The 22,500-nt window shown below is 45.6% G+C and overlaps 1 protein-coding gene across 1 annotated transcript in view; it reads left to right on the plus strand.

Moving 5' to 3' along the window:
• agap1 (ArfGAP with GTPase domain, ankyrin repeat and PH domain 1) overlaps positions 1–22,500 on the plus strand; it is a gene marked incomplete in the record, with an annotated part of 86,190 nt that overhangs the window by 48,009 nt on the left and 15,681 nt on the right. The window contains 3 exon segments of the mRNA XM_048234661.1: positions 918–1,079; positions 10,288–10,449; positions 21,978–22,132. Of these exon segments, the coding sequence (XP_048090618.1) occupies positions 918–1,079; positions 10,288–10,449; positions 21,978–22,132 (479 nt within the window).

The raw sequence follows: 22,500 nt of genomic DNA on the forward strand, positions 1-22,500 counted from the left end.
TTGTCCTTCTGTGTTGTTGACAGTGCCCTGCGTGTGCCCAGCTCCAGTCCGGCTTTATTAGTGTGATTATGTGGCAGGCTACTGACATCGCTTTAATCACATGCTAATAGCCGCGCTTCCAGAGGCGGACCACGGAGAGGGACGCTGACCTTTGTCTGTCACTGTTATGTATATGAGCCACTGATAATTAATCTGCTTTTTATTAGGCTACCTGAAAGAATAGGGTGTTCAGGTTCATGTCTTAATCATTCTCTGTGTGTGTGTGTGTGTGTGTGTGTGTGTGTGTGTGTGTGTGTAAAACGTGTTGGAGAGAGGGAGACGTGGAGAGACGGAAACAAATGTCTTGCTGTTTGTCTCTCACGCAGCAACTGAACTGAAATTTCAGCCATAAACTGCGTTGGTTGAAAGGTTTTGCCAGTTAAGCTTTTCACAGCCATTACTATTACTTTTGACATGATCACAATCATACACAATGACTTAGCTTTCAACCAGCCTTTATAAAGAGTAAAGGAATAACTTTCTGGTCTCTCTCCTCTCTGCAGTAGAATAACTGGTCTCTCTCCTCTCTGCAGTAAAATAACTGGTCTCTCTCCTCTCTGCAGTAGAATAACTGGTCTCTCTCCTCTCTGCAGTAGAATAACTGGTCTCTCTCCTCTCTGCAGTAGAATAACTGGTCTCTCTCCTCTCTGCAGTAGAATAACTCTATCTGGTCTCTCTCATCTCTGCAGTAGAATAACTGGTCTCTCTCCTCTCTGCAGTAGAATAACTGGTCTCTCTCCTCTCTGCAGTAGAATAACTCTATCTGGTCTCTCTCATCTCTGCAGTAAAATAACTGGTCTCTCTCATCTCTGCAGTAGAATAACTGGTCTCTCTCCTCTCTGCAGTAGAATAACTGGTCTCTCTCCTCTCTGTTTTAGGCTCGGTAAGCAGCAGCTCGTCAGCGTCTCAGATGGCCAGCGGCATCAGTCTGGTGTCCTTTAACAGCCGACCGGACGGCATGCACCAACGCTCTTACTCCGTCTCCAGTGCTGACCAGTGGAGCGAGGCCACGGTCATCGCTAACTCCGGCATCAGCACAGGTACACACACACGTGCGCACGCACGCACACACACATACACACATGCCGTCCCCTAGTCTGTGCCATATGTAACGTTGCCCATCAACATTTGTTTTTATCTATTGATCCACACACAGACACCCACTCAATCTAGACTGTGTGGTGCTGATTTAGCTCTAACGATGGGTTAGTATGTTATGGTTATGGGATTTTATTTTTCCAAAGCGATAAATTCGTGTATGTGTTAGTTTGTGTATCGCTATAAACAACTGTCGTAAGGGAAGAAAAACAGGTTGTTGCACCATCTGTCTCATGCTGTACATCCTATTGTCTTGACTCTAGACGTACCTCTGAGTACAAAAGCAACCACATGTACCTGCTCGCGTGGTCACACTGCAAACTTTCAATAACACACACACACACACACACACACACACACACACACACAATCCCTCAGCTGGACCTCTGCTGCTACATTCCACATTCACTTCTACTGGAGTGAGCCATGGAAGGTCGTTCAGAGCCTAGGGCCCTTGAATCAGTCTTACGTAGAGTGTCTGTTGCAAAGAGAACCACTTTCTTAATCTTTAGTAGAAGTGCTATCTATAATTGTCTACTCCAGCTGGTGTGTGGCGAGTGCTCCGGCCGTGCATCAGCCAGGCTCCACATTAGTGGTGGTTAGTGAGGTTCCCCCTTCACTGTGAAGCGCTTAGGGTGCCTAGATGAAGCACTTAGGGTGCCTTGATGAAGCGCTTTATAAAGCCATGATGTTGTTGTTGATGTTGTTGATGAAGCGCTTTATAAAGCCATGATGTTGTTGATGAAGCGCTTTATAAAGCCATGATGTTGTTGTTGTTGATGTTGTTGATGAAGCGCTTTATAAAGCCTTGATGTTGTTGATGAAGCGCTTTATAAAGCCATGATGTTGTTGTTGATGTTGTTGATGAAGCGCTTTATAAAGCCATGATGTTGTTGTTGATGTTGTTGATGAAGCGCTTTATAAAGCCATGATGATGGTGATGATGATGTTGTACATTAGTCTCATGTCACATCAGTCACGAGGTAACACCTGGACGATAGGAAAGAGAGAAAGAGTTTGAAAAGCAGAGCACATTTAAGCTTTGTTACACACACACACAGACACACAGTGTAAGTGGTTAGCTAAAGAGGGGAATACAAACACACACACACACACACACATAGTGACCGCTTTAATTAGACTGACAGCTGTCTGCAACTGTGTCAGCGTGATGATCCACTTGAGTGACACCCCCTCTGTGTTGTGAGCCACAAATTAGAGCTGTGAAATGTTTAATGTGCTCCCCACAGGAGTATAAGCAGCAGGCTGCCACACACACACACACACTAGGGCTTTGACTTTTGCCCAAAAATCATATTCGAAGTTCGTTTGATTATTAATATTAAAATTCAAATATATTCGAATATGTATTAATAATATTTTTAACCATTAAATGTCTTCAGGAAGACCGATATTGGTATCAAACTTAAGTTCTATATGTTCTGTCCACCAGAGGGCAGTGTATCAGTCAATGTCAATAGACTACGTGCACGAAAGGCTGAGTATTTATGCGTGTGTTAAAATTAAAACGATAGTGATATGTATCGCAATTGACATGTAATCGATATCAATAAAAATACGTTCGATAGAACATTCATAATTAAAAGCAACACACACCTCCTGCCTTATGGACGTTGTCCATAAATAAATAGGCTAAATATATCTTGCATTGTAGTATGTCAAACTCTACCAGAGTAAGCGATAGAAGTAGGCCTACCTCAACACAGACTCTCCTTGCCCTGTGCACTCTCTCCCTCTCAACAGGCGCATCCCTCCTCAGTATGCACATGTAATCCAAACATTAATCGTGCAAGACGACTGGCTAAATTGCTATTAAATCCGGTTAGCATCATTAGCATGCTGCACGAATTTCTTCAAAACTGTTGCATTCAAATTGACTGCTAAGTTCTAATCATCTCAATCCCGATGCAAATGGAAAAGTATTTTCCAAGACTCAAACGGGCCTGTCCCAAGGAGAAAAAGTATTCATTTGAAACTTAAACACACGTAGGGAAACTGAACAGTCTAACCAGACTATGATAAACTAGCAAATTAAGCTAACATTACTTTGTTTACAATTAGGGCTGTCAAAATAACTGATTAATTTCGATTAATTAATTTGAGAAAAACATAACTGATTAAAAAAAATTACGCAGATTAATCGATTCCGTGTGACCTTTGACCCCGAGCCATTCTAGTCAGTAACCATTAGACTGTAAAATGAAGGAGAGAGAAGAAAATGTGCTGCCTAGATCATTGATTGGAACATTTACTTTTAAAAAACAGCCTGATGTTGATCAAAATAAAGTGTTGATTAAAATAAAGCCCTCTGCAATGTCTGCAGCAAGGAATTTGCATATCACCGGAGTTCGTCAACTCTAAAGTCGCACATCAATGCAAAGAAATAATGTTGACATTCAGGGGAGCATTTATTTTCATTGTGTCCCCTAGGTTATATCTGTGGCCTGAAATGCCTTGTATGTGAAAAAAACTTCTTCCACTTTTGAATTGATTTCCTCAGCATATTGTGTTGCCATTTATTTTCCCTGTTTGCTTTGATTGATAACTGAGGTGATTAAAATCAGAGGAAGGTTAAGTTTAAAATAAAAGTGTCTATTATGTGTGAGCTCACTAAGCGCGAACCAGCCAGGATGCTAACGTCACCTACAGGAGCCCAGATGACCAATAATAGCCTTGCTAATGAGCTCATGATTTTACTTCACCAGGCAAAAACCTCGAATCTGAATTGAAAACAACGTTTACAACCAAATACATTTATAGAAATGATCTCCATAGGCTACAGGTTCAATATTAAGAGATCCCTAAAATTGCTCAATATCTTTAATTTTTAAAATAATCAATTATATTCTCATAGCTGGTTCGAGTCAAAGCCCTAACACACACACACACACACACTTACACACAGTATCCAACAAGCAGATTGTTTTTCCATCTTTGGAATGCATCACATTACATATTATGTATTTTTTGATATTCACATGCTTATTAACATGTATGAAGTCTGAGATTAACTCAAAACAACTTAAAAGAATCTTAAACTCAATCTCATCCCTGTGAGATTGGCCATTCAGAAAGTGTTCAGTGTATGTATTAAGTCAATAAATTAGCAAAAATCAAAAAGTTCGGTTTTGCTTTTACTGTACCACTGAATGGGATATTGAGTGTAGATTGATGAGGGAGAATTAGGGAGGCTACATCTACATCAGGCACCTAACTGAAGCGCTCTGTTCATGGAGTGTGCAACAATTAGCTTCCACTGTAATCAATGCAACTGGCTACACCAGATGTGATAGCGGCATGTAATTTCGTAAGATTAAGGCCAATCTGAAAGGAACAGACCCGATGTGATCCGGGTCTAAGGCTGCAACAGAACAGAATAGACCATATTCTAACTAAGTGAGTGTGCGCATGTGTGTGTGTGTGCGCGCGTTTCTGCGGACGTGTGTGTGTGTGTATGAGAGAGTGTGTGTGTGTGAGTGAGTGTGTGTGTGTGTGTATGAGAGAGTGTGTGTGTGTGTGTGTGTGTGTGTGTGTGTGTGTGTGTGTGTGTGTGTGTGTGCGCGCGCGCGCGCCCTCCTCAAGGCTGATGTCGCACGCTTAAGGAGAGCTAATGGACTTGGGGAGGTGCGGGGTGTTGTTGAAGTTGTCTGAGCGCATCATCACTCTGCCCGCTTCAGCCCCCTTTTAAAAATAACCTTTCTGCGGCGGGCGCCTAATGATGTCCTTGTCCGCCGCTATCGCTCGATGGGTTGTGATAGTTGTGATAGCCGACTGGCCGACTGAAGTCCTGGTGCTGATTTGCCCGTCACCTCGACCCCTGGAGCTCAGGCAGGCAGCCCTCCCAAAAAGAAAGATACAAGCACAGACACAAAAGTCCACTCTCATAGACACACACAGACACACACAAACAAACACACACAAACAAACACACGCACACACAGGGAAAACAATGCTGGACTGCAGTAATTAGCGGTGGGCAGTTCAGCAGCGGTGTTAGCGGTGGCCAGGTATTGACGTGGCAGCTGCAGGTCACCCTCCCCTGGGTCGCGCAGTCCTCATCTCTCCATCTCCATTAAGCTCTGCTTCACCCCTGCGTCCTCCCATAAGGGCGTGTTAAGGGACACCTGTTCCTTTGATTAGTGTAGTCTCTCTCTCTCTCTCTGTCCCTGTCTCTTTCTCTCTCTCTCTCTCTCTGTCCCTGTCTCTCTCTCTCTCTCTCTCTCTCTGTCTCTCTCTCTCTCTCTCTTGCTCTCTCTCACTCTCTTTCTCTCTCTCTCTCTCTCTCTCTCTTGCTCTCTCACTTGCTTTCTCTCTTTCTTTCTCGCTCTTTCTCTCTCTCGCTCTCTCTCTTTTTTTCTTTCTCTCTCTCTGACCAGAGGAAGCAGCAACAGTTTCCTGTTTTTGTTTTTTTTCTCACTAATAACTTGGCTAATGACTGATTTATTTTTGTGTGGCTTGACCTTAGAACTTTGCTGGACCATAGCTTTTCATTTGCATAAACAAGGAAAGGAAATCTGTTGCCCGGTCTCATATTCTGTTATTTTCGGATGCTCATTACATTAGTGAAAGACAACAGGAAGTAGCTGTGTAAATAATATGTTTCATTTCCTCTCCGGTGCAAGGGGCACCTGTGGCGTCTACACACCAGATATGAAACTTTTAATCTGAACAAATCATCCGTAGTAACCCGATGCCAGATAAGTAATTTATTTAATTAAATTACAATTATTCAAGCTCTGCTCTTATCCAAAACGACTTACTAAAAGAGGAATAACATGCAAACTGCATTGCAAAGGAGACTTTACAATTACAAGCAATTACAACTGCACTAGTGGTCCTGTCTTTATTAAGCCGAATTCTGTCATTGCTGGGTTTCTAATTGGATCTTACTGATAAAACGTCCATGTAACACAGCCAAAACATGTAATTACACCCATAGTAATAGTCTGAATATTTTGAGGTTCTTGTCTGTTTTAAGAAAATCATATACTGTATTTATCTGATGTTACAATGCGCCATTGTTTTGCAGAGAATTGAGGGAGTGAAGAAATACACACACACACACACACACACACACACACACACACACACACACACACACACACATACACTGTCCTCTTATGGCCTGAAGCACACACTGAAGCAGCATAAAAATAATATGCTCAGCCTTGTTGTGCCCCCACCTAGTTTTATGTTGTTGCCCTTTCTTCCCTGATTACGGCCAACTGATAGCAGGAGAGTAATGAGCAAGTGGGTTTAATTGGAGTCTCTGGGCAGTGAAGCTACAGGGGACGACATGACGAGATGACGAGGCGAATGCCATTCCCCTCTCAGGGCATCTAGCTTTGGGCTTTGGGGCCGGATGGTTCATGGACCCCCAACCACCCCCTACACTCCCACTGCAGCCCCCCCACCCCCACCACCACCCCCTACACTCCCACTGCAGCCAACCCCCACCCCTACACTCCCACTGCAGCCCCCACCACCCCCACACTCCCACTGCAGCCCCCACCACCACCACCTACATTCCCACTGCAGCCCCCACCACCACCACCACCCCCCCCACACCCCACTGCAGCCCCCCACCCCCTTCCTTTGCTCTGCTCCTCTACCAACCAGTTGAGTAATGGTCCTATTTTCATGTTCTCGGTCTGTCTGGAGGGCACCCTTAACTCGTCTCCTCCTCGCCATTTTTCCCCCTCACAGAGCGAGCGAGCGAGCGAGCGCTGTCTGCCATGTCTGTGTGGGTCCATCCATCCATCAGCCCTCTGCCCACCCACCGGTCTTGGCTGCCAGAGTCGAGCGCACCGTACACGCAGGCAGGCACCGAGACACGAGTGCGCCGACGATGCTTTCTGTCACTCACCCACGCAAAACACCAGCGGTGGAATGTTGAAATGACGAGCATTCCATAAACACAACGGATTTTATTGAGTGGCGCCAACACAATTAGAACTTCATGGCAATCTACATGGCAGTGGCGGCACAAGGGGTTGGGTGGGGGTGTGCGGGGTTGGGTGGGGGTGTGCGTAGGGTGGGGGTGTGCGGGGTTGGGTGGGGGTGTGCGTAGAGTGGGGGTGTGCGGGGTTGGGTGGGGGTGTGCGTAGGGTGGGGGTGTGCGTAGGGTGGGGGTGTGCGGGGTTATATTGAGAACAATGCAATCTGATTGAATTGAACATCGAAAACAGCATGTGCCGTACTCGTTTGGGCGTCTATGTGCAGGGATCTTCAGACTCTTGTCACTCGTCTATCCTGTCCTGCCCTGTCCTGCTCTATCCTGCTCTGTCCTGTCCTGCTCTATCCTGTCCTGTCTGTCCTGCTCTATCCTGCCCTGTCCGGCATTATCCTGCTCTATCCTGCTCTATCCTGCTCTATCCTGCCCTGTCCTGCCCTGTCCTGCTCTGTCCTGCTCTATCCTGTCCTGCTCTATCCTGCTCTATCCTGCTCTGTCCTGCTCTACCCTGTCCTGCTCTATCCTGTTCTATCCTGCCCTGTCCTGCTCTGTCCTGCTCTGTCCTGCTCCATCCTGTCCTGCTCTATCCTGCCCTGTCCTGCTCTATCCTGCTCTATCCTGTTCTATCCTGCCCTGTCCTGCTCTATCCTGCTCTGTCCTGCTCTATCCTATCCTGCTCTGTCCTGCTCTGTCCTGCTCTGTCCTGCTCTATCCTGTTCTGTCCTGCTCTATCCTATCCTGCTCTGTCCTGCTCTGTCCTGCCCTGTCCTGTCCTGTCCTGTCTGTCCATGTGTTCTGGTCTCCCCAGTGTCTCTTGGTGTGCTGTTCCTTCCATGAGGTTCTCTGTGTGTGTTGTGGCTCTTTGCTTTGTTCTGTTCAAGCCAGCATTGCCCTGTGCCCTTTTTTTCTCTGCTCTGTGTGTGTGTGTGTGTGTGTGTGTGTGTGTGTGTGTGTGTGTGTGTGTGTTTCAGTGTATGTGTGTGTTCCTGTTAAATGTTTTTGATTAGTTGTCTGGAATCTTAACTCGTTTGTCCTCTGCCAATACTTGGCTATTTTTCTACATCTCATCCACATCTCTTCACTCCTCCACGCTGATCCCCCACCCCCCCTCTCACACACACACACACACACACACACACACACACACACTCTCCTGCGCTGAGGGGAAAATGATTAGCGGGGGAACAGACCTATAAGCAGCAGGACAGATGGGGTTTCCACAGAGCACAGAAGTGAATGGAGCTGTAGAGATGAATGGGGATGAGAAGAGGTGTAGAAAGAAAGAGAGGGAGGGAGGGAGAGAGAGAGAGATGAGAGGTGTAGTAAGAGAGTGAAGAAAGAGAGGGAGAGAGATAAGAGGTGTAGTAAGAAAGTGAAAAAACAGAGAGGGGGAGGGAGATGAGAAGAGGTGAGGTATAGTAAGTGAAGAAAGGTTGGAAAGAGAGTGAGAGAGAGGGATGATAATTTGCAGAATAGCAGAAAAGGTTGAGAGAGAAGGATGGAGGTGTGTGTGTGTGTGTGTGTGTGTGTGCCCGCGTGCGGCATCTGTGTGTGTGTGTGTGTGTGTGTGTGTGTGTGTGTGCCCGCGTGCGTGCATCTGTGTGTGTGTTTGTGTGTGTGTGTGTGCCCGCGTGCGTGCATCTGTGTGTGTGTGTGACGTTGGTTAATCTGGGGTGGTTAATTGTGCGGTTTGAGATGGCATCTTGTCAGCAGAGATAAGTTGTCACGTTTTCCACTTGAGCTGAGGCTAAACGATTGTAAAATAAGTTATGGCTGTCCTTGGGGCTGTCTGCCGTTCCTTTGCCGCGCAAATGCTGCGAAGGCCAGTGCCAACCCCCAGCAGCCCCCACCCCCACGCATCAGCCAGGCCTGCCTGCCGCTTGTCTTGATATTAATGTGAGCTGAATGTTATTTTATTCTGCCGCTAGTCACAGCTGTCAGCTCGCTGTATGAAAAGTGAAGTTGCCTCTTGATAGCCAGTGCCCGAGGAGCTGGGGCCAAATGCCAGCGCTCAGTCGCGCAGTTGATCAGCCTCCGCTGTGGAATCGGCCCGCCGTCGCCAACGCCGCTGCCTCTTGTAGCCACACACGCTCAGTCGCGTAGTGGATCAGCTTCCGCTGCTGAATCGGCCGGCCGTCGCCAATGCCGCTGTAGCCACGGCTCCGCAAAGGGCTCCATTCTAAAAATGGACACCTCTGCTTCAGATGGCCGCCTGCTCCACAGCACAATGCTCTATGCTGCTGCTGCTGGGTTTTTTTTATTGTTTTTTTTACAGCCGTTGAACAACCTGTAATATTTAACTTTTCTTCAACTGCTGGCTTCTCTGCAAATATCAACTGTAGATGAACCTCTGGTTTTAGAGAAGAGCCGAGCAGAGCCCGCTATCTGGGTTTTGACCTGATGAACAAAGCAGTGCTTGTCCCAATTCCTCTACTTTAGCAGGATATGAAGGTTTTCTCGAATTCTGTGTGTTGAATTGAACTGGTTGAATTGCCCGTTATTGTATTTTCACAATGAAAGTCTGTTCAGTTCAGCTGTTAGTGACATGGATGTGAAATACTCATCATTTTGAATGTGGTGTTTTTCATAACACTTTCCACACAGTGCAGGCATGGTGGAGCGGCAGTTATGTTAATGGGCCGCCTGGGTTTGATTCCCAATCTTGCTGTTGTGAGTCTGTGTTGCTTTGGAAAAATGTGTCTGCTAAATACCAAATAAATACTTTAAGTAGTTTAGCTTGAACTTTCATAGACGACTCTGAGGTGATAATGGCTGTGTGTGGATACCTATGTTTTATATTTTCATGTTTGTAATTCCCCTAACAGCAAGTATATTTAATATATAATATATGACCGATATTTCCCCACCTGTGCACTGAGCTATTAAACGTATATTGCATACTTTTGAAAGGTACAATATTTGAACAATTAGATTGTCAAAAGGTTACCATTCACTGCCGGGAAGGACCGACTTTCAATTGTTTGTTTTCTTGCAAGCACATAAATCATTCCTCTATTTGAATAGACCTGAAAGGAGCACTGCTGATGACTGGCCACTCATTATAGTATTGCAACCTCTTGCAGACTCTCCTTTCTCACAGGCCAACTTTCACAGAACTAAACATCAGGTGGTCTTATTTGTGTTGTTTTTTTCTCTTTGTCTCCGTCTCATGTCAGACACAGGACTCGGGGATTCGGTGTGTTCCAGTCCCAGCATCTCCAGCAGCACCAGCCCTAAGATGGATCCTCCGCCGTCGCCGCATGCCAACCGCAAGAAGCACCGCAGGAAGAAGAGCACGAGCAACTTCAAGGCTGACGGCCTCTCTGGTACTGCTGAAGGTAACGCCATCCTCCCACCCTTTCCCAGCCCTGCTCAGCCTCCCGCGCTCACTCTCAGGGGATCCCTCTTCTTCCTGTCTTCAACAGTCTTCAGAGTTTGGAACGTTCTAACAAAAGATTCCGTTCCATTTTGAATATTCTAACAAAAGATTCTGTTCCATTTTGAACATTCTAACAAAAAGATTCCGTTCCGCAACAATTGAAGGTTCTAGAATTCCATGTTGAATTTGATGAGCCTAGATATTCTTTAGAAAGTTCATTTTACAACCGCCTCATCACACTGGTGTGACGGTACCTGCTGAACAGTTAAATGCTTGACTTGGAGGCCTGAGGAAGTTTACCTTTTCACTCTTTGTCTACTCTTGCCTCTTGTACTCTTGTAGAGCACAGTGCTCATTATCATCTGAATTGAACTGGCCTGCAACATAAAGGGCCCATGCTGATGGCTGAAATTTAGTGAATCAAATGCTACCATCCTGTATTTAAATTAAAGGGATGGCTGCCTATAGGTCACCGTTTTTGGTTCCGATTGACGCTTTTAAGTTTCTGTTATACAAAGGGCTCTATTTCCGAGCACACTTAGAAGTATATTTTCAACTATTTCAGTCATGGACTTTACTTTTCAAATTATTTTTGCCCCAATTTCTTTCTAATAGGGATTTTCACCGTGTGTGATGCGTCTCTAATCCTTGTTGGGGTGGAGAGAGATGAGTGGGTGCAGAAGAGGCAGCTGAAGCTGCAGTGGCAGCATAGTGGCTAAGGAGCTGGGCAGTAGCCAGAAAAGTTGTGGGTTCAATTCCCGGCTGCCACCGTTGTGCCCTTGAGCAAGGCACTTCTGCTTCAGCTCTTGGGAAACTGACCCAACTTTGGATAAAACTGAAATGAATAAGAAGCTCACGAGGAGGTGTATTGAAGAGCAGGGTTGGGAAACGCAGTCATCCCGTCAGAGCTCCTGACCTCAGACACACACACGCACACACACGCACACACGCACACACACGCACACACGCACACACACACACACACACACACCGACACGCACTCACCAACACACACATCAACACAGACACACCCATACACACCAGCACACACACACACACACACCTCAGACAGTCTGAAGGATGGAGTCTCTCCATGTCCCCATTCTCACTCCTCATCCTCACTTTGTGTTCTGTGGATTGTGCTTCATCAGGTTAGGAGTATCAGGTGTGTTATTATCTTAGAATTATACCCAGTCACAAGCAGAAGTGCATAAACACACTGTGCACACACACACACACACACACACACACACACACACACACACACACACACACACACATTTTTGTACAGTTCTGCATCAAAAGAGGATGTGTCTCTGGGTACGTCTATCGCATCACCCCTATCAGGAATCTCACCGCATCAGAATTGTTATTGTGTTAATGCTGTTTATAATGTGTTAGGCAAGACGTTATTGTGTTAATGCTGCTTATAATGTGTTAGGCAAGACCTCCATGCTGTTACAGACGTCTTCTACAGCATCCAATCTCACCGCATCAGAATTGTCATTGTGTTAATGCTGCTTATAATGTGTTAGGCAAGACCTCCATGCTGTTACAGAGGTCTTCTACAGCATCCAATTACACCAAGATTACAGTCTCTCTCCCCACTACCACAAAAGCAGGATGCCACACTGTAAACAGTCAACACACATTTAAAGGAACACACCAACTTTTTGGAGAAATTAGCTTATTTTGCCTTCTACCGCAGAGTTGGTGGAAGTGGATTACACCAATTAGCCTATAGCTCCCTTTCAGCTAACTACTGGCTAGCTGGTGTACTGGCTAACTGGTGTAACCCACTTCTAGTGCATTATGCTAAGCTAACGGTGTCAGACTGGATTATTGCACGCACATAAAAGAAGAGAAGGGTATGTGCTCTCTTGTTTCACATTACAAGCTTCATAACACCTTCGCCGTCAATTTACCTTTGTTCTGAGCCACTGCCCTATATACAGACAGGCACTCTCAAACCTTTGGTGATGGGGGAGAGCTTCTTCAAGCCCTTTTTATCTCCTGAGTTCCAAAACTGCTTGTCAGAATTCTGCAGTTTGATTATATATTAAGGTATGTGTCCCATATGGATTGCATGTCGGGGTCTGACCGGTCTCATTAATTACCCTGGATTTTAGTGGGTGGGCTTTCCTCTGGGGATTATTATGGGATGACCGCCAGGGTGAATGCCTTTATTGATCTGCTTCCCAAAGAGGGCCAATAACATGTCACCAGGGTCCACGCTGAGGCGAAGGTCCCAGTGTTGGACTCTACTGCGTGTGTGTGTGTGTGTGTGTGTGTGGCTCATCAACGTCTACCAGCTACTGACAAATAAGTGGTCAAATTCACCAGATTCTGAATAGTGGATCGTGATTTTGTGTCTGAAATCTCTCAGCCAACATTTAAGTATTTTCCCAGCCCTGGTGTGGCTCCCAGATGGTCTCTCTTTAATATGCTGTTTACTTTCATTTCTTTTTCCCTTCCCTCTTCTCTCTCTCTCTCTTTCCTTCTTTCTCTATATATCTTTTTTTCTCTCTCTGTCTTTGTTTCTCCACATCTTTCTCTCTCTTTCTTTCTTTCTCTTTGTCTCTTCCTCTTTCCTTCGCTCTCTCTCTCTCTCTCTCTCTCTCTCTCTCTCTGTGCCTCTTCGTCTCTTCACCTCTCTCTTGCTCTCGGTCTTTGTCTCTTAACCTCCTTCCCCCCCCCATCTCTCTCTCCCCCTCTCCCCTTCCCTCAGTGCGGTGGTCGTCCCCCTCCCCATCTCTCTCTCCCCCTCTCCCCTTCCCTCAGTGAGGTGGTCGTCCCCCTCCCAGTGGCTGGGTTACTCTTAAGTGAAATATTATAAATCCTCCACAGTATTGAAATCTTTTATCAGCTGTGTCACTTTCATTATTCAATAAGCGATTAGTAACAGTCTCCCAATTTAGCCATTAAGCACTTGTGCACGGGCTGCGGACGGCTGTCACGCCGCTGGCTGCATGAGGAATCAGCGCTGTCAGACCACCCGTTATTCATGAGGACCCTCCCCCACACACACACACACACACACACACACACACACACACACACACACACACACACAGCTCGCCCCAACACACACACACACACACACACACACAGCTCACCCCAACACACACACACACAGATAGACACAAACACACACACACACACACCGCACACACCGATAGACACAACCACACACACACACACCGCTCACACACAGACAGCTCACCCCAACACACGCATCCACACACACACACACACACACACACACACACACACACACACACTTGAGCCGAAAGATGACAACAATGTGAAATGTGTTATAGCTGTTAATGTGTCTTGAGCACAACTCACCTTAGCCTCAGTTTCTGTGCTTCAGGTTCAAAGACGTTATTTCTTGTATTTCCTTGTTTTCTCAGACTCATGTTGGATGTTTCATCGTCATTTCAGCTCTATTCAAGCATATGTAAACAGAAGATGCAGAAAATGGTTGATTTTTCTGGTCTAGGGTCAAGAACATTTGGTTAAGGTTACAAAAAGAAACCCCATTCATTCTGCCTGACTGTCCTGGCATTCTCTGCATATGTGTGCGTGTGTGGGGTTATTTGAGTATGTTCGAGACCACTGTAAAGGTATGTGTTTGTGGGCGGTGAGATCAGAGCTGGCATTCCCATGCGCACACGTTCACGAGCGTGTTGGTGTGTTGCTGCGTTAGTTTCTTACTAATTAACTACTAGTTTCTTTCTTACTGCCCACCCCTTCCACCCCACCCCAGAGCACCTGAATGTCTCACTCTGCTGATCAGAGTGTGGTGGGGGTGGTGGGGTGGTGGGTGGGTCATTACAGCCCCGCTGGAGAGCTCTCAGCCCCTCATTATCTCATTACGCTGTCTGAGCACTAGGAGAGCAGAGCACAGACCACAGCAGCTTTGAAATGCGATCGCACTCGGCAACATGAAAGAGAGCACGCCAGAAGCTTCCTATGTGAAGGACAGGTGGGGGAGAAGAAGAGAGAGAGAGAGAGAGAGAGAGAGAGAGAGAGAGAGAGAAAGGGAAAGAGAGGGGGAGGCGGGAGGGAGTGGAAGTGGGAAAGAGAGAGAGAAAGAGATGCTTGAGAGAGAGAGAGGGGGGTAGAAGGAGGGAAAGAGAGGGAAGGTGGGGGGGAGTGGAAGTGGGAAAGAGAGAGAGAAAGAGATGCTTGAGAGAGAGAGAGGGGGGGTAGAAGGAGGGAAAGAGAGGGAAGGTGGGGGGGCAAGATAGGAAAAGAAAGAGGGAGAGAGAGATGCTTGAGGAGTCAGCTGTGAATGAGCGGTCGTCCAGATGGAGAAAGAACATTCCAGAGGATGGCAAAGGCCAGGTGTGTGGCTCTGCCACAGGGGCTACATTGTGAGCGTGTGTCTGTGTGTGTGTGTGTGTGTGTGTGTGGCTCTGCCACAGGGGCTACATTGTGAGCGTGTGTCTGTCTGTGTATCTGTGTGTGTGTGTGGCTCTGCCACAGGGGCTACATTGTGAGCGCACCTTATAGTGTGGCGCTGGGAAACTCACAGAGACCCGAGGAGACGTATGGACAGCTGTGCCGTCATGAAGACTGGTGTGTGTGTGTGTGTGTCATGAAGACCATTTTAACTGATGTGTGTGTGTGTGGGACAAGCTCCTTTACCCCAACGTCTTTCAATGGATTAAAGTCTTTGACTGATTGGCATTCGTCAGACGACTGAATTATTCAGAGGAAGGGTGAGACAGACATAACATTTACAGACGTGAGACACGACACACACACACACACACACACAGTAAGTCAAAAAACTCACACAGACACACACGCTCACACACACACCAATGTTTAATCGTGGAAACCTATTGCCAAATTAGCAGGTTCATCCTTTGTGGGGTAAAACCATTGGTTTTATGTTGTCAAGGCTGCCTTTATATTCCATATATATTCAATGGGATATTTTTTCCCTGTGAAGTTGGGTAAAAGTGGCTTAAACATAAGAATCAGAATAAAAATGACACATTATAAACACCTTGATCGGAATAAAACTGCCGAACCGATTCGATGAGACCTTGGCCTCCCCTGGATAGGTGCTTGTGAACACTCACGCACATACAATTGTCAACACATTATGAAACATTATGATTATAAAAATGATTCTGAATCTGATTATTGAAATTACTGAAGTCATTGAAAACGGCTACATACACTGACATGCACACAATGAAAGACGTTTCTTCCGCTTTGCTTCTATTCTTTTGCGCTTGCACCTCTTGCACCTCAAGCAAGCTCCCAACCTCTGTTCTCTCCCATTTCTCTGCTTCTAAATGCTTCCTTGCTGCTCTTAAACGATCCTAAATTCTCCTTTTCACTACCTTGCTGCTCTTAAACAATCCTAAATTCTCCTTTTCACTGTCTTCCTGTTCTTAATCGATCCTAAATTCTCCTTTTCACTGTCTTCCTGTTCTTAATCGATCCTAAATTCTCCTTTTCGCTTTCTTTCAATCTTTAACTCACTGTCTTTCTTTCTGCTCATTTTTTTCTGTTTGTATTTGTCCTGTTTGTTTTTGTCGCTGCTCTTCCTCCCGTCTGTCATCTTGTTTCTTTGGTCTGTTCTGCTCCTTTCTTTCTCTGCTGGCGGGACGCAGCCAAGCGTAAAGTGTGGAAACTAAATCGCGTTGGTAGTCTGCGCAACATTTACAACAACAGTTTCAACGCAGAAGGTAACTAATTCACCCCCAATCCCACTCAAACCCCAGACTGCAGACGTGCCTTGCTCTGGGAGAAGGAGACCTGTGTGTGTGTGTGTACAGTGTGTGTGTGTGTGTGTGTGGGGGGGGTGTCTTGCTGGTGCAGTGCCTGAGTGTTCTTGCTATCTTTCTGTGGATCTGAATGAGCACATGCTGCCACTGAATGTCATTGTCTGAACTATGAACTCCAACGTCCTGCCCACCCCCATCCCTCGCTCCCTCTCTCCACCCCCATCCCTCGCTCCCTCCCTCCCTCCTTCCTTCTCCTCTCTGACTTGTCCAACCCCACATTTTCTCTGGAGTGTATGAAACACACACCTTACTTACACACTCAGATCTGTTTGCCTGGATGCTTGCTTGTGACATGTGCCATGACGGTGGCGTGTGGTTTGTGAGCTTGTTTGTGTGTGTGTGTGTTGTTTTATGTTATGCGTCTAAACTGTATGTTTTGGTGTGAAATTGTGAATGCTGACTGACCTGTGATTGGTCCTATGAGTGGTGTAATAATCTCCTTTGTTTGGAAGTGTGTGCGTGCGTGCGTGCGTGTGTGTGTGTGTGTGTCCTATTTTGGTGTGAAACTGTGATCTCTGGCTTGAGTTGTGAGCTGTGAGTCTCTTCCATGCGTGGCATAATAGTCTCTTGTGTTCTGGGAAATGAAACTGAGAACATCACGCAACATCACCCTCCCCTCTCGCGACGTCTTTCTCCCTCCCCCTCGCTGTTATTGACTTGTTTGATATAAATGCGCATTTCTTTTAATGGATGTAAGCAATTCATGTATTATTTTCCAGGTTATTAATGTTGTAAAAGGGTGCAAATAATATGCTGAGTAATGACCTGTGTCCCTGAGCAATATTGTGTGCTTTGACATTTAAGGCTGTTAATTTGTGTTCCCTGGCCTCTCAGCACCACTCACAGTAGCACCCCCCTCATTACTCATACACGCTACATATTGAACACACACACACACACACACACACACACACACACACACACACACACACACACACACACACACACACACACACACACACACACAGACACACATTCTCTGCATGCCCCCCCTGAGCGTGTGTGCGTGTGTGTGTGTGTGTGTGTGTGTGTGTGTGTGTGTGTGTGTGCGGTGTGTGTGTGTGTTTCTTGCTGTTAAAGGTTGCTTGTGTCAGAGTTCACAAATTGCCTCTGATATCACACTGAGTGTTGGCCAGATGGCGAGAAGCCTGTGTGTGTGTGTGTGTGTGTGTGTGTGTTTGTAATTATGAAGAGGAGAATGAAGAGAGTGAGTTGGTAGCGTTCGGGTGCATGCAATCATGACTGAGTGTGTGCCCCTAAAATCATAAATGTCACTTGTGTCAAATACAGATTGAAACACTCAGAACACACATTTTAAAGGACACGAATTAGCAGCCACATATAGAGTCTGGGTCTCCTGGTGTCTGCTCAGGGTGGGATAATCACTAAACTCTAACCGAATTAGCCATATTCCACAAGACCTTGCAGGCTCAGTCCTGGCTATGGTCTTGACAAAAAATGTAACAAAATAGAGATCAGATCACACAAATGAACTTTGAACTCCTGTGAGTTTTAAGGGGTGGAGGTTGCACAGAGAACTGTCAACTCTGAGACCGATGGCAAAGCTGATACTGTTTGAAGATGATTCGAAGCACATTGAATTACCCATGTGTATGAAATACGCTGTGTAAATAAACTTGCCTTGCCTTGCTTATAAAGTTGATACACAGGGTTTGTGAGTTTGGTGTGGTGAATGGACTTTGAACTCCTCGATCAAGCTTCAAAATAATCCCCGTCTGGGCAGCACACTATAGGACCAGTCTTGCGTTTGTGCTGATGGAAGATGAAGGAGGTCACACCATCACCCCATCACCCAGGCCTGCAGTGCACTCTTGCACCGCAATGCTTTCTTATTTCCCATTCATTACTCGCCACGCTGGCCTGTACAGAGAGGGAGGAGTAGAGAGAGGGAGAGAGAAAGAGAGAGAGGGAGAGGGATATTTAAAGAGAGGGAGAGAGAAAGAGAGAGAGGGAGGGAGGGAGGGAGAGAGAGAGACTGCTTTAATTTATACCCTGGCATCACCGCCTTTCTGGACTGTTGGTCTCCATAATTATCAAATAACCACCCTCCATTCCCCCTCCACCCTCCAAAAAAGAAAAAGCCGAGGGAATTTAATTATGATGAGAACACTGCTCCTGACCCCCGGGGGCTCTGTGTGTGTGTGTGTGTGTGTGTGTGTGTGTGTGTGTGTGTGTGTGTGTGTGTGTGTGTGTGTGTGTGTGGAGAGGGGTGGGCCCCTATCTCAGATGGGACGCTCCAGTGACTCCTCACGCGTACAACCTATAGAAGCACTGCAGGGAAAACACTAATTCGATACCGATCTACTCCTGTTTTCTGCTTGCTTTCTTTTTTTTACACACACAGTTGAGATCCATTGGATTAACTGCTATTTTAATTTCCATTGTACCTAAGCCTAGGTTGGGTCATGTGGGCATTGGTTTGGAGCGTGTTAGCAAGTGCCTCTGTAGAGTGAATCCATAGAGTTCCAGGAATGCCTTCAGATTTGCTGTAAACAAAATATCACAAAGCATTCAGTCATTGGAACTGTCTTTATATTGACTCCCAGGAACACTCTGCCATACGTCAGTATTAGAAATAAAGCTTTTTAAGGGGCTATAGAACAGCAGTAAAAGGGTCATTCTATAATTCGGGGTACATTTCAAGTGTAGAATAACAGCTCAAGTTTGACAGCTCTGTCTGTCAACTCTGTTATCATTTATCTGTGAAATCCAGTGACCGCAGTGACAATAACAGAGTTGACATTCCCCATCATTTTGTGGGAATACTCTACATGCTAACCTCAAACTAGCTGCCACATGGCATGTATGAAACCAGAATTTAATGGATTTTAATCATATTACTGTTTTTTTTTTTTAATGAGCGAGAAATTCACTCCAGTATCACAATAACAGAGTTGACAAATAATTAATCTACTGTTGGTGTATCCTCAACATTTTGTGCAAATTAATGAGAGAAGATAGAGCATTCCTCACTGCCTATTCAAAATATCCTACCAGAGGAAGTGACATCTCTCAGAGCAGGCATTATGCTTTATATTAAAAATCTTTGTGGATTTTATACAGTTTTATAAGGGATAACAGAGTTGACAAAAACATTGAGACAAATAAAAGGAATATTTTTTTCAATACTGAAATTTCACATAATACAAAAAATAGACATAACATATATAATTATAAGAGTTAATGGATTAATTAAAACACAAAAAGATTGATGGGAGTCATTAAAATTGGGTCATAAATTAGGTCTAAAATATATATCAACCATTGTTAATTGTGAAATATTGTCATAATTTGCATTATTTTTCAAAACATATTTTTTTTGAAAATAACAAAGTGTTTATATTGTTGATGTGAAATGTACCTCGAATTATAGAATGACCCCCTAAGTACATGCTTAATTTTAAGCTGGTGTAAGAATGCATTTGTAACACAAGGATGTGATGTACTAAAGACATCTGCTCGCTGCTCTTCATGAGGAGACAGTGAAGGCCATTCTTCAGATTTGAAACTTTGAAGTTTTGAGTAGCTCACTGAAGCTCATCATTGCCCATTTCAGAAGCTGTGCTTAAACCATAGGTTTAGATTCATAGATTTAAACACAGGGGTCTTTCATGGCAGTCTGAGGAGGGGGCTGATCGCCCAGGGCGACCCACAGCACAGCTCATCATAGAGGATCCCAATTAGCCAAATGATCTGCTGAGGAAAAGGAAATGGTGTGTGTGTGTGTGTGTGTGTGTGTGTTAACCACTGGTTTAACTTGTGGGAGCTGCTTCATCAGACCAGGGCACCTCTCCCCTCTTCTTTCACAAGACACTTTAAAACATCAGAGAGAAGGTGAATTCGACTCTATAATGGCCGTGCATTTTTAAATATGAAGAGACCGTAAGTCTTCAGTATGGACTTGGTTTCTGAAGAGTATGTGGTGGTAGTTTGCTATCAGTAACAATACTGTCTGTTGATGATGTTTTTGATGCTTTGTTTGTACTTTTTTGTTTTTGATGTTAAAATGAGTTTGGTTGTTGATTGGTCGCTATAGGAAATCCCCTAACTAGAGCACAAGGAATTAAACGCCTCACCTGTGTATACATGAAATTACTCTGATTACGCAAATCTGATGTATCTCTTAGCGTTAATGCTCACAATCTCACAATCTTTTGAACCACCCTGCTTCACTTCATGAAAGTTGACACAGCTTCCCTCCCGGCCAACCTTACAGCACACCAGCACACCTGTGCTCCAGTCGCTGTGGCACAGAGCCCCTTTTTCTGCACGGGAAGCTCGGGGGGGTCTGATTGCGTCTTCATTATGTAATTGCCCAGCCACCCTGCACCACTGAGTAAATTATAAACAGAGCCCAGAGAGTGTCTGATCTTCCCCCTGGTCAGAGAGGTTGAGTTTCAGGGGGCTCCTGCTTTGAAGGTCCCCCCCCCCCACCGTGGGCACTGCACACAGCGCACACAACGCACACAGCACACAGCACACACGGGGCCTCAACAGTTTAGTTCCTGCTGCCCCTGAGTCATCTGTGGTGGGGTAGCCCCCCAACCCCCAATCCCCACCCACCCAGCCGATCTAACCCCCTTTTGTTCGTAATAATTTACAAATGTGACCCTGAACCTCCACGACCCCTCCCCTTCCTGTCTCGGTAATTCCAGAGTTCCGGAATCAACTCTCCCCACCTCCAAGAGTCATTCTTTCCTCTAATTGACTCCTGATTGGTCCATTAACCTGTGGCGTGGGGGTTGTCAGTTCACCCCCAAAAGTGGTCTGACTATGTCCGATTGACCCTCCCTAGAGCCGCTGTGAATTACTGAGGCATCCTGATCAGTAGAGCCAAAGATAGGGTTGGGATTTCAGGGGTTATGGTTGGGGTCTCAGGGGCAGAGTGTGTTGGAGTGGTGGGACATGTCCTGCAGCTAACAGGTGCTCAGCAGGGCAATGGTGCTTGTGAGGCTGGAGCAAGGCTTTTTGGGCTGCATTGCAGGAGCTCACACCACAAGAGATGAAATCATTTAAAGGAACACACCGGCATTTTGGAAAATTGGTTTTTGGAAGATTTTGTGAAGGGACTTAAAAGCATTTGTGTGCTGATTTGAGGTCTTGCGTTCACAAAATGGTCAAACCGGTGCACACATCACAGTGTGTAGGTGCTGGACTCAAGGCAGTGCAATATGAAAAAGCATATAAAACACCACTCACTGTAGTTACCTTTCAATGCACTTTTAATGAGATTCCCAAAAACAGACTGTTTGAGCTTTACGGTCTTTTATCCACTATAGTACAGCAACTCTTGGCTGCAGCTGCACAATGACCTAGTAAGAATACATCCATTTCACCTTGAGTGCAGCACATTTTCAAGTGGACATTCCAGAATGAAGATAGTCACTGTTAGTGGGACATATTCATAAAGTGGTTCAGCAATTTTCTGTAATGGTGCTTTGGTGCATTATTTGGATTTAGTGTAGTATCGAAAAGACTTGTTTTAGGTCTATGGTCGTTTAGTTTTGAATTGAAATGTTTAAATAGCAATTGTTTGTTTATAACCAGTGTTATTCCGAACAACACACTTCATAGGAAAAAAACAAGCGTATGTTGGAGAAAACAGAGAGTAAGGGATGCCCAGCTCACTCACGGCCTGCTTCTCTTCTGTTTCCAGAGCAAGAAGAAAACTTTGAGTTTATCATCGTTTCGCTGACGGGGCAGACCTGGCACTTTGAGGCGACCTCTTATGAAGAAAGGGACGCCTGGGTCCAGGCAGTGGAGAGCCAGATCCTGGCCAGCCTGCAGTCCTGCGAAAGCAGCAAGAACAAGGTACCTCCAAAAACACACGACAAACAATCCACAAACACCGCAACATATTCTCCCAACTCTATCTGTCCGTGCAAGCAAACGTGAGGGGGAAAATAAACAGCAAAACATTTTCCAAAACCATGATCAACAAGTCCAAGCAGCTATACAACCCCAGTTGTGCACTAAGAGCAAGCAAGGGAAACATGGTCCTGTTATGAACCAGGGTTTGTGTAAGAAGGACGCAAGTTTAGGTTGGTAGACGACATATACATGTAAAGCTAGACAGGAACAGATGGCCGCACCAATACCTAAGACTGTTATCTAGCGTGTTCACGTCGATAGCATTCACAATTCCACACACAACTCATCTGACACTGACCCATTGGTCT

The sequence above is a fragment of the Alosa alosa genome, chromosome 23 (assembly GCF_017589495.1).
Source record: "Alosa alosa isolate M-15738 ecotype Scorff River chromosome 23, AALO_Geno_1.1, whole genome shotgun sequence".
Lineage (NCBI taxonomy): Eukaryota > Metazoa > Chordata > Actinopteri > Clupeiformes > Clupeidae > Alosa > Alosa alosa.